Source organism: Protopterus annectens, chromosome 2.part1 (genome assembly GCF_019279795.1).
Source record: "Protopterus annectens isolate FY-2018-M chromosome 2.part1, PAN1.0, whole genome shotgun sequence".
NCBI classification, from domain to species: Eukaryota; Metazoa; Chordata; order Ceratodontiformes; family Protopteridae; genus Protopterus; species Protopterus annectens.
The window spans coordinates 775305932-775319525 of record NC_056729.1 but is presented as its reverse complement, the minus strand read 5'-3'; the positions used below and the strand labels follow the sequence as shown (position 1 = coordinate 775319525).

At 38.8% G+C, this 13594-nt stretch overlaps 1 protein-coding gene across 1 annotated transcript in view; it reads right to left on the bottom strand.

Annotated features, from left to right (window-relative positions):
* The window catches only part of EXOC1 (exocyst complex component 1), a 1123278-nt gene that overhangs the window by 1058122 nt on the left and 51562 nt on the right, over positions 1 to 13594 (bottom strand). Inside the window, exon 2 of the mRNA XM_044062479.1 lies at positions 12557 to 12691. Coding sequence (XP_043918414.1) covers positions 12557 to 12680 — 124 coding nt within the window. The 5' untranslated portion in view covers positions 12681 to 12691. The remainder of the gene's footprint in view (positions 1 to 12556; positions 12692 to 13594) is intronic.

Genomic DNA, 13594 nt, shown 5'->3' with positions numbered 1-13594 from the left:
GATGGGGAATCTTCTCAGAGTATAAAACTAAATAGGGATAGAAAGCAACGCAAGACTGCTCACTGTCCCTATTTTTTTGCATTATATTTAAAACATTAGAGACAGCGATGGGAGAGTCGGATTTGTGACGATACAAATGGGGAGCCCTAGAATTAAAGTTAGCCTTTCATGCAGTTGATATCACAGTTACAAATCCATTAGAATATTTAGACAGGTTATTCGGGGGGCTTGAGGAATATGGGGAACTATTAGGGCACAAAATTAATAAGGAGCAATTGTCATTCATCATAACAGGTTTACAATTTTGTACTTTTCATATTATATAAAAAGCTATAGCAAAATTTTAGAAAATGCAGAGCTTTAAGAAGGTATAAAGTACTACAGTTATAGTGTAATTTGGTACAGCAGAGGAGCTAATGCAACATAATATATTTAATCTGAATTTAGGCACTGGTGAAAGCCATACAAATTTTTACTAATAAAATACATCTTAAAGCAGAACTACTGTATGTATACAATAAATATTCTTTGATTGCCATTCATCAGAACTGGGCTGTGACTGTAGTATTACATAGTTTGGACTGTAGCAGGGAGTTGATATCAACCAGCCTATGGTAATAGAAAAATGATGCACAATTGCCTTAGCTGGAATGGAGATAATGTCTTTTTCTTACGTTTATCAGCAGCTTTACAACTACAAGAGATGATGGAAATGCATACAGTTGGTCCTGGCTCTAACTAACAGAAAAAGCATTACTCACTCAAATATGTTTGTGGTAGTGTTTGATATAAAACAGAGAAAACTGATGAATCAGGTGAGAGGCAATCCCATTTTTCCACTGCCATGAGAAAAATGACTTTCTACTTAGTTTCAAGTCATGAAACACTGATATCTCTCTTTAGAATATGTTTGCCAGGGTGTTTTCCTGACTGAAAATGTAAATGGCCTAAACTGACAGGGCCATTTAAACTGCCATTTCCCCAGATTATCATGACAGTTGAGGTTATTACACAGATTATATATGGCACAGTTAAAGTTAAATAAAATTACAAGATGTTGGTGGTGTGAAGGGAGAAAGCATGGGATCTTCAAATGTGCTGCCACAAGCTAAGTGGTATGGAGGTAGTTGGGGAACTTGTAGAAGGGTGATTTACAAGAAGAATCTGCTTTGGTCCTGGAAAATTTTTGTCTCAAGAGTAGTACAAGAATTGGGTTAGGTGTGAAAGACTAGACATCAGGCAGAGTTGGGGATGATGATAGCAGAGCAATGGAAGAATGCTATACCATAGACGGGATGTTGGGAGAATAGTAACGACTAGATCTGCACAGCTGACGAGGGGAAGTTCATAGGTTGGTACTAGGCTATCAGCCCTAGGGCCTATGCAAACCTAGCCATAACAATTCCCTGGATATTTCTTCCCACAATATTTACTTCTCTGGGCCCCTGTCTAGCAGGGCGACTGACATGATTCCCGGGGTGAATTTCCTATCTCCCATCCAATCATCAAGGTTCCTTTTGAAGAGGGCCAATGAGGCTCTCTGCTTGACATGTATGGGCAGTCTATTCTAGAGTATGGGGAGTCTCTGGGTCAGGAACCTATCCCTCCAGCATGTTTTGTTCATTGTGATGACAAGGTTTAGCTCCCTGGAGCGTGTGGCTCTGAGAAATTGGGATTTCTTTAAGTGGAGCATGTCCAACAGCTCAGGGTTTGACATGGCCTTGTATGTTACGCAGAGATCACCTCCGAGTAGACAATATGCCAGAGAGTATAGCTGGAGTTTTTTTAGATGGTCAGCATATGGCATCTGCTTTAGGCCTGTGATTCTTTTAGTGAGGTATTTCTGTGGCCTTTCCAGCTGTTGCAGATGTCTTGTGAGGTACATACCAAATGGGGCATTACCCTCTATAATGGGTCTAATGAGGGATGAGTACAGTGGGACAATGACCTCCTTTTTTCTGGATGAAAAGCCCTTAGTGATGAGGTGTGCCACATAGAAGGATTTCCTGACTGCTGTGGCAATGCGGTTATCGAAAGTGAGACCACTGTCCACCTCTGTCCCTAAGTCTCTCATCACACTTTCGATGTTTAGCGTCCTGCCACCTATGTGGCAATTCATGGGTACATGTTTTTTTCCAAAGGGGATAACTATACATTTCTTAGCATTAAGCTTGAGCTCATGGCTCTGGCACCAGGTATCTGTTTCTGTAAGGCCTTTTTGTAGAATATCCACATCATTTGGGGATTCAATAATGGCTCCCAGTTTGCAGTTATCTGCAAACTTTGTTATCCAGAGTCCCTTAGTGTTGGCCTGTACTTCAGAGAAGTAGATGCCAAACAAGAGAGGTCCCAGGACTGAACCCTGAGGTACTCCACTTGTCTGGAGCTGGATTTGGAGTCGGCTACTTTTACAGTCTGGGTTCTGTCAGTAAGCCAGTTGGCAACCCATCGAGTGACGTAGGGATTTATGCCCAGCTCAGTAAGTTTATCTATGACTCCAGAGTGGGGGATGATCTCGAAGGCCTTGGCGAGGTCCAGATAGGCTGTATGGACCACCTTACCCTCGTCCACAGCTCTGGAGACTGATATGAAAAAGTCAATCAGATTCAGGAGATAAGATCGGCCCTTCACAAACCCAAACTGGGTGGGGTCCAGTGTTTGAAGGTTGCCAATGTCTTTGTTTATAAGTTCCATGATAATGCGTTCCATGCCCTTGCAGATCAGGCTTGTCAGACTGATGGGACGGTAGTTCCCGGGATCCAAGGCGGATCCCCCCTTGTGGAGCAGGATAACTGTAGCTGTGCGCTACTCAGTGGGCATGAAGCCTGAGGTGAGGTTATGATTAAACATGACACTTAGGTGAGGTGCCAGTTCATTTTGTAGTTCATCTAGTATACAGCCTGGGATGTCATCTGGTCCCATGGATGCTGTATTCTTAGCTTTGGAGAGTGCAGTTTCTACTTGTGTGGCCGTGATTATCAGAATTTGGCAATCTTTTGGTATTGAGATGGGCCCTTTAGGGGTTGAGAGGGGGGTGACGTTGGCACTAAATCGATCTGCCAGGATATTGGCAATATCCTTGGGATCAGTATATTTAATGCCATTCTGTTGTGGCTCAGAGCAGATCTGAGCATTGCCATTTAGATTCTTGACATAACTATAGAATGCCTTGTGGTTGTCTTTGGAATCTTTGGCAATTTTATTTTCGTAACTAGCTTTTGAGGATTTTATGAGGGATCTCAGCTTCTTACTGAGTCTGGTGAGGGAGTTTTTTGCATCCTGGGATTTTCCTCTTTTCTGCAACAGTTTCTTCCCTCTGTTATATAGTTTGTTTATAGCAGGGGACCACTAGATTGGCTTCCTTTTTTTGGAGAAGAGCATCTTGGTTCTATTTGGGATGGCACGATTCATGCATGAGTGGATGTGCTCGTACAGTGCCTTAGTGTAGGATTCTGTAGTCAAACTTCCAGATCCCATCTGCGTGGGTGTTGTGAAGTTTGTCACTTCTGACTTCAGTAGCATGAAGTTGGCTTTGGAGAAGTTTTTTAAGGAGGTTTCCTTACTGGGGGGTGGGATGTGGATGTCAAAGGTGATTTGCTTATGGTCAGACCTGACCAATGAGGGGGTGACCACTGGTGTGGAGCATCTATCTCCCATGCTGGTAAAGACCAGGTCTAGGATACTGGCTCCCCTGGTGGGACAATGGATTAGTTGATCCAGGGCATTGGAATTTATGAATTCCAAGAACCGTTGGGAAAAGAATTTGGTACCCGAGTGGTTTTCCCAGTTAATGGCAGGGTAGTTGAAATCATCCAGTATTAGGGTGTTTGGTTGTATCTTAATATTTTCCAGTATGTTTAGAAAGGTGTAGTGAGAGTCTTGGGGCACGGTGGGGGATCTGTAGCAAGCTACAATTTGGATTGCAGTCTTACTTAGTTAACGGACTAGGTGGAATGGGCAGGTTTAGGGAAGAGTGTCAGACATGGAAGGAAAGAGAAGAAAGACACAGGAGGTAAAAGTGCTTGGAAAGGAGAATAATTTTTTTAATAGAATGGGACAGGAGGCAGTGAGCACTCACAGCAGGGGCAGAAAACATAATAGTGAAGCACTGTCAAAATATTAAGGCTCACAGCATAAGAAGGTGGCAGGTCTAATATGTGATAAAGGAAGGACTTAAGTTAATACATGGGGAGTTGCACACTGTGAAGGCAAAAGGGAAGAAACAATTCAGTTCACAACACATATTTTAATAAAATAAAATAGTTAAAGCTATACAAGCTGCTTTCTCAAGTACTGAAGCTATAGCATTCACACTAGTTTAAGCAAATGGATTGTGTGACTTTAATGATGTAAATTTGTCATCTTTAAAACTGCTCATAAGTTACAGGTTTCATTCAAATCTGGAGACAGAGTGGCACAGAGCAGTGTGGCCCACCAAAACAATTTATCCAGCTCTCAGCGAATCATACAACAAACTCCTTTGACTGTGCAGATGCATGTTATACATAATATTGTGCCCCCCCCAAACCTTGCTAAGTATGTTATGTGGCCAATTAAACAAAATGTTGGCTACCTTGAGTTATACTCTTTCTGTTCAGTCTTAATTAAAATATCACCTTTTCTACAATCTAACTACCCTAACTACAGAGCAAAGAAGTCAAGATCATGACATTTGCCCATTACTGAATGGTGCTTAGCTAGCTGACTAGTCATATTCCCTCTTCCAATATAATCTGTAAGTTCCGTGACAAGCTCTTTTAAACTACTATTTTTCCCTTCATCCAAAAAGCTGCAAACACTACACTTTGCTAAGGATATTGCATTCATACACTCACAGTCTGAAAATAGATAGAATATGTACATTATACCTGTAATAGGAGGTTTAAAGGAATCGGTCACCAACATACATTTACAATAGGTGCATTTAATGCATGGGAAAGCACCTTTCCTTCACAAATATTTTAGTATGACATGGTTGAGGACAGTAGATGCATAATTTTAAACTGTTTTTCTAATTTAAGACAAAGTGTAGATCAGCTCCCAACGTACATTTAAAGTATGGGAAACCACCTTTCCTTCAGCTAAGGAATCTTTTAGTATGACTCAGTTGAGGACAGTAGATGTGTTATTTTAAATTGTTTTTCTAGTTTAAGACAAAGTGTAGATCAGCTCCCATGACCCTTTTGATGTCTGAGGAAGTTGTTACAATGTTCCAGTGTTTTCTACGGATGTCAAAATATATAATGCAGATCTTTAAGGAGAATACAAACAACCATACAGAATGTTACATTCATAAAGCAGCAGAAAGTATTCTAAGAACTAAAACAACACGAGAACAGAGAAAGGAGATTTTGCCAATAGAGATGACTGCAAGTCGGGGTACAGAAAATGGGGAGGAGAGGGCTGGAATTTACTGGAAAAAATGGCAACAGAACCAAAGTATTGGGAGCAAACAACTAGAGAGGGAAAGGTAATAGAGAAGGATAAGGCCAAGATGGCATTTGGACTGCAGGCTAGTGACTACCTTCGCTACCAGGGATTGGTATCAGAGTACAGGGAAAGATTAAGGGAATCTTAGATAAACGACCTGCTATGGTAGAGATTTTAGCAGAGTCAAGAACAGAAGCTGTAGTTAAAAAAGGGATCATTAATGTGGCATGTAAATATTGCACAATAACCATTAGAATGAATCTGAGGAAGTTAAAAAAGATTGGGGAGAGAGAATGGAAAAGCAATTTACAAAAAAAATAATGGAAGGACATATGTATAGCTCACAAGTATGCAAAGTCCAGAAGGTTTAGGATTTTTGCTTGGAAGCATTTGCATTGGTATTTTTATACCCTATGCAGACTTCAAAGAATTTTCCTGAGGTAGATAGCAAGTGTTGGAAACGTGTTGGGGAAGGAGGAGGTAACTGGGGACATACGTTTTGGGAGTGTAATGACTTGGCGGGTTTTAAAAATTCCCTACAGAGTACTCTGTCAGAAATATTGGGTGAGCAAATGGCTGTAACTAATAGAAATGATTTTATGACCTAGGACACAGGAGCTAAATTAGCTACATATAGCAAGGTCTTATAATGTGTAATTCTGTTGGCTGCCAAAAAAGCAATTGCTAGAAAATGGAAACCAAAGTCTAAACCAACTGTACTTGAAGAACTGAATATTATAAACTTGAAACTGTACCTTATTCACTTTATGACTCTCTACTGCACTTTAAAATCTGCATTTTATTTACTGTATTTGCTGTACTAATCTTTGTGGAGCCTTTCTCTTCTGAAAATCTGATCCAGTCGGACCTTCCAGGTAAACAAATGTAAAATAAATAAATAATCATAATAAAATGTAAGAGAGAAACTGGAAGAGGGATCTTGGGAAGAAGCAAATTACATAAAAATAAATGGAAATTGTGGGAACAATAAATGCAGAACAATGTTCAAGATGGGTGAGGTTTAAAGGCAGAAATTCAGTCATTTATGTAATTTGGACTGATGATGGCTACAAAGAAAATTTATGTAACGTGTAGTGTAATGTATGTAGATGGAAAAATGTTAACATGGTGTGTTTTCTTTTCTGTTAATGTATGTTTCTCTATGTCCTAAGTGCTAATTTAATAAAGGTTTTTAAAACTTCCTCCACACCAAATCCAACTGTACTTACCACATATAAGGCCACATCACCCAAGGATCTCTCTACCATTAGCCTTCCTCTAGTTCAACTACCAACCCCTCTTACTCTTGCCCTGACTCTCATTACTCCCACAGCATTTCTACCATGATGTAAACCTGAAATATAACTATGTAAAATATACATTTCTCTCACAATTGTTGCTACATCTATCAACTATCTGCACTTTTTGTAATATCATATTACTTTCTGTTTTTGATATGTACAGTTAACTGCCTCTCTGATCCACTTTCATTTTCTTTGTGAATTTGTGCCACCTGGGCAATACCTGCAAATGGTCAATTGCAATCAGTGTACTACCCTGGAAAACAAATGCAAGAGTGGCTCCGCCAGGCTTGCTTAGTACTATTCAATAAATAGGTAGGTAAATTATCAGGTCTCATGGAGGATGTATCATCGGTCTTATTGAGCACTTTCAGTAAATATTATTTAGTAACAGTGGTGGAGATAAATTCAGAGATAAAATTGTGTTTTGGCTAATTGTCTCTGGGGTAAAATTTGTACTGAATGTGTTTACTATTACATTGGTGAGGTCTACTGTGTCACAGTAATTAGTTCCAATAAAGGTAAATTCAGTTTGGTTTTATTCCCAAGTTCCCTAATGTAGCTAAAGAAGGATCTGTAATTGTTCTTAGCTTCAGATGCTAACCTAGGTTTGTGGGCTGCTTTAGTAGACCTAACAGTAGTTTTCAAATTTTTGTGAATTTTCTAACATTATCATGGATATGAGGGTTTTCAATTTGCTATGTACCTCAAAGAGTTTTGCTTTTCTTTCACTGTAGAGATTAGTCATGATTGTGGACCAACATAGTTGACACAGTTGTTTGTTTTTTAATTTCCCATTATATTTAAAGATGTAGTTGGCATTACCAGTTCTATACATTTATTTTACTGGGCATAGAACTCCTCTGTGAAGCTATTTGCTGTGGCAATGTCTGGAATGATGCTGCTAAAACTGAATTTTGAAACTCAGTCATAGAATTTGAGATTACTATGTTTGACTACCCAGAATTCTGAGATATTAGTTTTATAGCATTTTAAAAGGTGAAGGTCACTAGTTTATGATCTGACTTAACTGTGGAAGGAGATACTAAGGGAATCTGGCACAGGGAAGTCTTGTTTTTTTAAGAACTGTTGAACATATCCAACATTGCTAGTATAGGTACTCCAGTTTATTGAGGAGTAGTTAAATTCTGCCAAAATAACTGAGTTATTAATTATAGGGAGTTAATCAAGTACATTTAGGAGGTTACATAACTTTCAGAGGCTAATATCTGGTCATGTTTAGCGTGAGTTGGAGCTCAATGAGTTCTGTTTATGAGACTCTGGGAATCTGCCTAGAGGTGATATGGTCCCCAACAAATACAGAGAGACCACCAGAGTTGCCACTGGGTCCAAAGGCATAGTAGGCACAAAACCAAGTTTCAGTAATTACACAGATATGGATGCATTTCAAATGAAAGACAGCATCAAGGCCAGGCAGTTTATTGTTGAGATTTCTGGCACTGAGCAGACGTACTTTAAAAAGATCCTGTTTTGGATATGACATGTTAGCTACACTGGGATGTCCATTAGTTGGACTCTGCCTAGTAAATGCACTATGGTAGCAGCAAAGGCTTTAGCCTGTATGCATAAGCACTGGGACAAGAGGTGCAGGCCATCCTTTACAAAGCAAGAAATACTGTAAAACATCTCATACCATTATGGCACACACTGGACAACCCTGGAATTACATCATCTGTTTAGCTAATGGTTGAAGCCAATTACCTTTTCTTTCTACCTACATGTCATTCTTGTAGAAGGAAGGACTGCACTCAGAACCAGAATCTTACCTGCATTTATGGCATGGTTGGAGAGCTCAGACATACGTTTTGGTGCATCCTTCATATTTAGCATCCCAAGTGGTTTACCCTCATGAGACCACCAAGTCACAGTCATATTTGTTAGGTGAAAGTGTCTTAACTCATTGCATCCTGGTGACATGTACTGTAGTGACAGCCTACTGATGCCACAAGGTGTCAGATATAGCTTGTTCATATTTGCATTAAGAAATTCTAAACCACGTTACATACAAAGTATTAAAAGATTTCATCTCAAGGCTTACACAATGGCAAATACAACTGTATTGACATTTGACCTCTGTCAAGTGCAGGTTAAGATATATCAGGTGTTGTTTATATCACACTTACTTATACTGTCATAAATTTCAGGTTTTTCTACATATCTCGACAACAAAGTAGCACACGCAGAACTGCTCAGCCTCATATGAATGCACTCAACTGATGAGCAAAATGCTGCTGAGAGTATGTGTACAACTTGAGTATTTGCTGACATATTGTAAGTAGTTTACAAATTACTACAAACTTGACAACTATTGTGTTTACTCTGACTTGTAAAATCCAGTTGTCCTTGAACCAAAGAATATCACCACTATAAAAATAACTCGTTTTTAATGACTTCATGGTTCCAGAGATATGAAAGTTTGTTTGAAATGTGAGGGCAAAATTTGAACCTATTAAAAAGCTCAGGCTCCACCCATTCAAAGTTGCACTGTAAACTTCCAGAACTCCACTGGAGCAAATGAGTTAAAGGCCCTTACAATATCAGAGACTCTGGCATTTGACAGACAGCTCGCTGTCACCTTATCATTGTCCAGCCTACCATCAGGAGAATCAGTGTGTATTACTACACTGTCACTAATCACCAAAAATGTTTAAATTGTACATTGGTCTGGTATACCGGGTTTAACTTCTTTTTTTTTTTTTTAAACACACAAACACACACACACACAAACACACTAACAGTTAACCAAGTAAAAATAAAATAAATAATAAAACTAGGATTTAAAAATAAATAAAACACACACACACCACTAGGGAATTAAAGGTCTGTAGGAAGAAGGAAAGGAAGAAGAGGTTTGGAAGGAAAAAAAAAAATATTTTTTTGAAGGGATAAAATTTTTCTCTAAACTAAGGAATTAAGTATATATTAAAATTAAAGGGGGTTTTGAAAGACTAATTTCAACAAGAAAAACCATATTTTAACTCTTGGTGACTCTGTTGAAAGTCCATGAAGGTGATGTGGTGTTCAATTTTCATTGAGACCTGGGTTCTACATGTGTCCAGGAGGTTTTGGCAATGTGTTTTTTTACAGACTCAGTGCAAGACATTTTGGTGTGGTGGTTTTATGAGATGCTCACAGTCCAGCTTTTTATGAAAGTGAGAGTGTTAAATATCTGCATCTCTCACAAACAGAATTTCTTGTGTTGAATAAAACTTCAATATCTGCAAGCAGAAGGCAGTTACTACACACTGCCTAACTATACCAATTGTTATGAGGCTGGCAAAAGAAATGAAAATCAGCTGACCTCCCATCTTGATTACGAGATTTTGAGAATTAAGATCCCATTGTGTACTATATGTAGTTAATGAGACAATTAATGGGCTATATCATGAAGGAATGGAGCTATGCATAGCTTCTTATAGGTTGTTTATACTGTGTTACCAAATGAAAACAATGTAAATTTATTTTGGTTGATTGGGGTACACTGCATGACTAAAATAAAGGAAATAAAACAATTTGGGTATCAGCTGTAACAATGGTCAATGGAGAGTCACTAAGCTACTGTAGAGTATGAGCTATGTGGTGCAATTTACGCTGCTTTGGGCAGTATACAGCAGCTATGAGCTACTTTGGGAAATGTAGAGAAGCTTTGGGCTGCTAAAGGCAGCACTGAGGAAACATAATATACAGTGCAGCTCATTGCACAACTGTTAACAGTAAAAGAGGAGCTACAGAAGGAATGAATGGTCCTGAAAAACTTCGTGGATGAAAGTCTGGAAAAAAATAACTTAATCAGTTAAACCTCAGATAATGACAAGCTATCTTGCAAAGAATGTCTTGGAGCTCAGTCCTCCACAATACTTACAGGCAATTAAGACACACCGACAGCACTCCCTACATCATAACATTCTCTGCTTCTTTGTATGTGTGTCCTTAATCTTATCATTGACTATTCCTAGATCACATATTTTAAAATCAGCTTAGTTTTTTCTGTCTATCAAAATATAGCTGCCAAAAAGAAATATCAACCCCACTGTTAAATGTTCAGGATCAAATGACATTTGGCATAACACATGGCAGTCTTGGGGAACCATCTTGTGCTCACAAGACTGACACCTTTTTAAACCTGAAGCCTTGCCTATCATAACTAAGCATAAAATAATTATTCAAAATTAGGAAGTAAACCCACAACGAGATAGACAGAGAGAAAAGACACTAGTAAACAAAGACAACACAAAACTAAAGCCAAAAAAGGTCAAAGGGGATAGAAAACTGTTGCAAGTAGAGGTTGATGAAAAGGCAGGGCCTACAAGGATGTAGTCTTGATGGGAAGCAAATAAAACTAATAATAAAATAGGAACTATATGACCTACAATTATTACCAAATAGCAAGTCAGAAGACAATACACCAAGAACAAGATGGATCACAGAAAAAAAAAAGAAAACAGTCTGTGGCCATTTTGCAAGCTTACTGCACAGCAGGGAAGCTCTGCAGAAGCAGTGGGGAATACTGAACATTATGAATAAGGGGAAGGACCTGCAACCCAAGAAAAAGTTTCACTTGCCAAGCCTGCCCAATTTCTGCAAGCTGACGAAGGAGGTCTAGATTATGTCTGATCAAATTATACAACAGATGTTTCAGCAGTTCTTTAGAGGACAATTGTGAGGCACACATCTTTTTCCATTTAAGGTCATCCCTCCAAGCTTGTACATTCCCATGCATTTCCACTAGCAAAGTACAAAACCTTGCACTTCTTAACATTAATCTCAGCTGCTAAATGCACACACAGCTTGCAAGCAACCAAAGTCTGTGACAACTATCTGTCTCCTTATGCAAGTACTGCACTGCTCTCTGCATCATCAGATTGCAAGTTAACTTATCCAACACTAGTGAGATATCAACACTAAACTACTAAAAAGGTCTAATGTCAGCAATGAAATCTGTATCAGTGTACTTGTTACCAAATATTCTTCTTACAGTTCCCTAACTGCCAGCATCTATTTCAAGTTCTACAACTAGTCAGGACTTTACTTCCACAGCTTTTCATTTAACTACCAGCCTCCTTTGAGGTACAGTGTTAAAGGATTTAGAGCACTCTAGATACACTACAGTCCACAGGACCCAACCAGTGCATCTTAGCGGTGACCAAATCAAGATGGCCTGGCCTGGCAAGACCTCTGCAGAGTGAAGCTATTCAAAAACACCACCAGCTTGAACTACATAATCTTAACCACTGAAATTACCCAGTATTGAAGTGCAACACTAAAAGACCTGTAGTTAAAATGTCTGGAAGCAATATATCACAGTGGTTAAGGTACTGTGCTACAAAACTACTTGGGCTTGAATCACATCTACTTCCATTTGCATACTATGTGATGTACAGCATGCTCTGTATTACACCGTCACAGATTTTGTAACCCATGTTGTACAATTACTCTATTATAAATGTGCAATACATTTCTGCTGTACACTGTATGTTACTTGCCTATGGCGTGGGTAATATTTTTTAAAGGGTACATTGGACTAATTCACTTAACTGGCTATAAACAAAGACATACCTAATGAAAGACAAAAAGCTAGCATGACAGGTACACAGACACATAGCTACATTAGAGAAGTAAATAGACTGAAGTTGAATGACTTGCTCAAGATAGATCAATGTGTTTCCGGACATTCCACAAAAGAGATCTGCACTAATACAAATTACCAATCTCTTTTCTTATCCAGTTCCACGCAAGGAAATCACCATAATCTTTAAGTAATGTTATATATTCAGACTTGCCTAAAGAACGTAAAGTACACGTACCTGTAGCACACAGAAAGCAGTTTTTCTTTTTCTTGCCTGCTTTGCAGACATTGACAATGCTTAACAGGCGTTCATCATTTGGAGTGAAAATGTCCCGCTGCAAGGCATGCTTAATCGCAGTCATCTTTGCTGCAGCTATAAAAAAGATACCAATTAAAAAGTCACATTTCTTTTATTGGTGTAACAAAATATGAAATGACTGTCTGCATTACAACAGCTATTAACAATGGCAATCAGGTAACTTTTTTAACACATTTATTCATATTTCATATAATTTACTCCCATTCAGCTGGACAACTACAGATAAAAACAAACTTGACCTCCTCAACTAAAGCAAGGTATGCTACAAATACTCAAGACTATGCAGCCCTGAAACAAGTGGTCTTGCTCAGTGGAACAACTTGTTATTTGCATGGTCAAAAATTAGAAGGTCATACCTATCACCAGTTGCAGACCCGGGGTTTCTCCCTGACATTTCTACCGATATACAACCACTGTAGAATGTTCCCAGTGGTTAAAGAAGAGATGCTTTCAAAGGTCCACTAACATTTCTGAGCAACCAATGTTAATTCTAATCTTACAGTAGTAAACAAAAAAAGAAAAAATATCAGTTATATGTGTGTGCTTTCAATTTGATAACTGTACTGCAATATTGGCCACTGTAGAACATTAACACATTCATAGAAAAGTGGGGTACAACTGAGCCTACAATCACAGCACTGAATAAGAGGCCACTCGGCTAGCTACTGCATAAACTGATAGCACTAGACAAGACAATGACATAATGTCAGCAGTTCAGCGGGCTCCACACTACCTTTGTTGTCTGGAAGATCAAAAGGGCTGCGGGTTTTATTCTCACAGTAGGTACTCTGTTTCATGTTCCAATAATGACAATGCAGATCAATACATACTCTTTCCTGAAGTGTTTCATTTTGCTTGAGATGTTAAGCCAAAATCCCAATTTTTCAAGTTAGTGGCAGCTTAGGCAAATGTTAAAGATATCACAGCACTTACTGAAAGAGGGTCTATATCACTTAA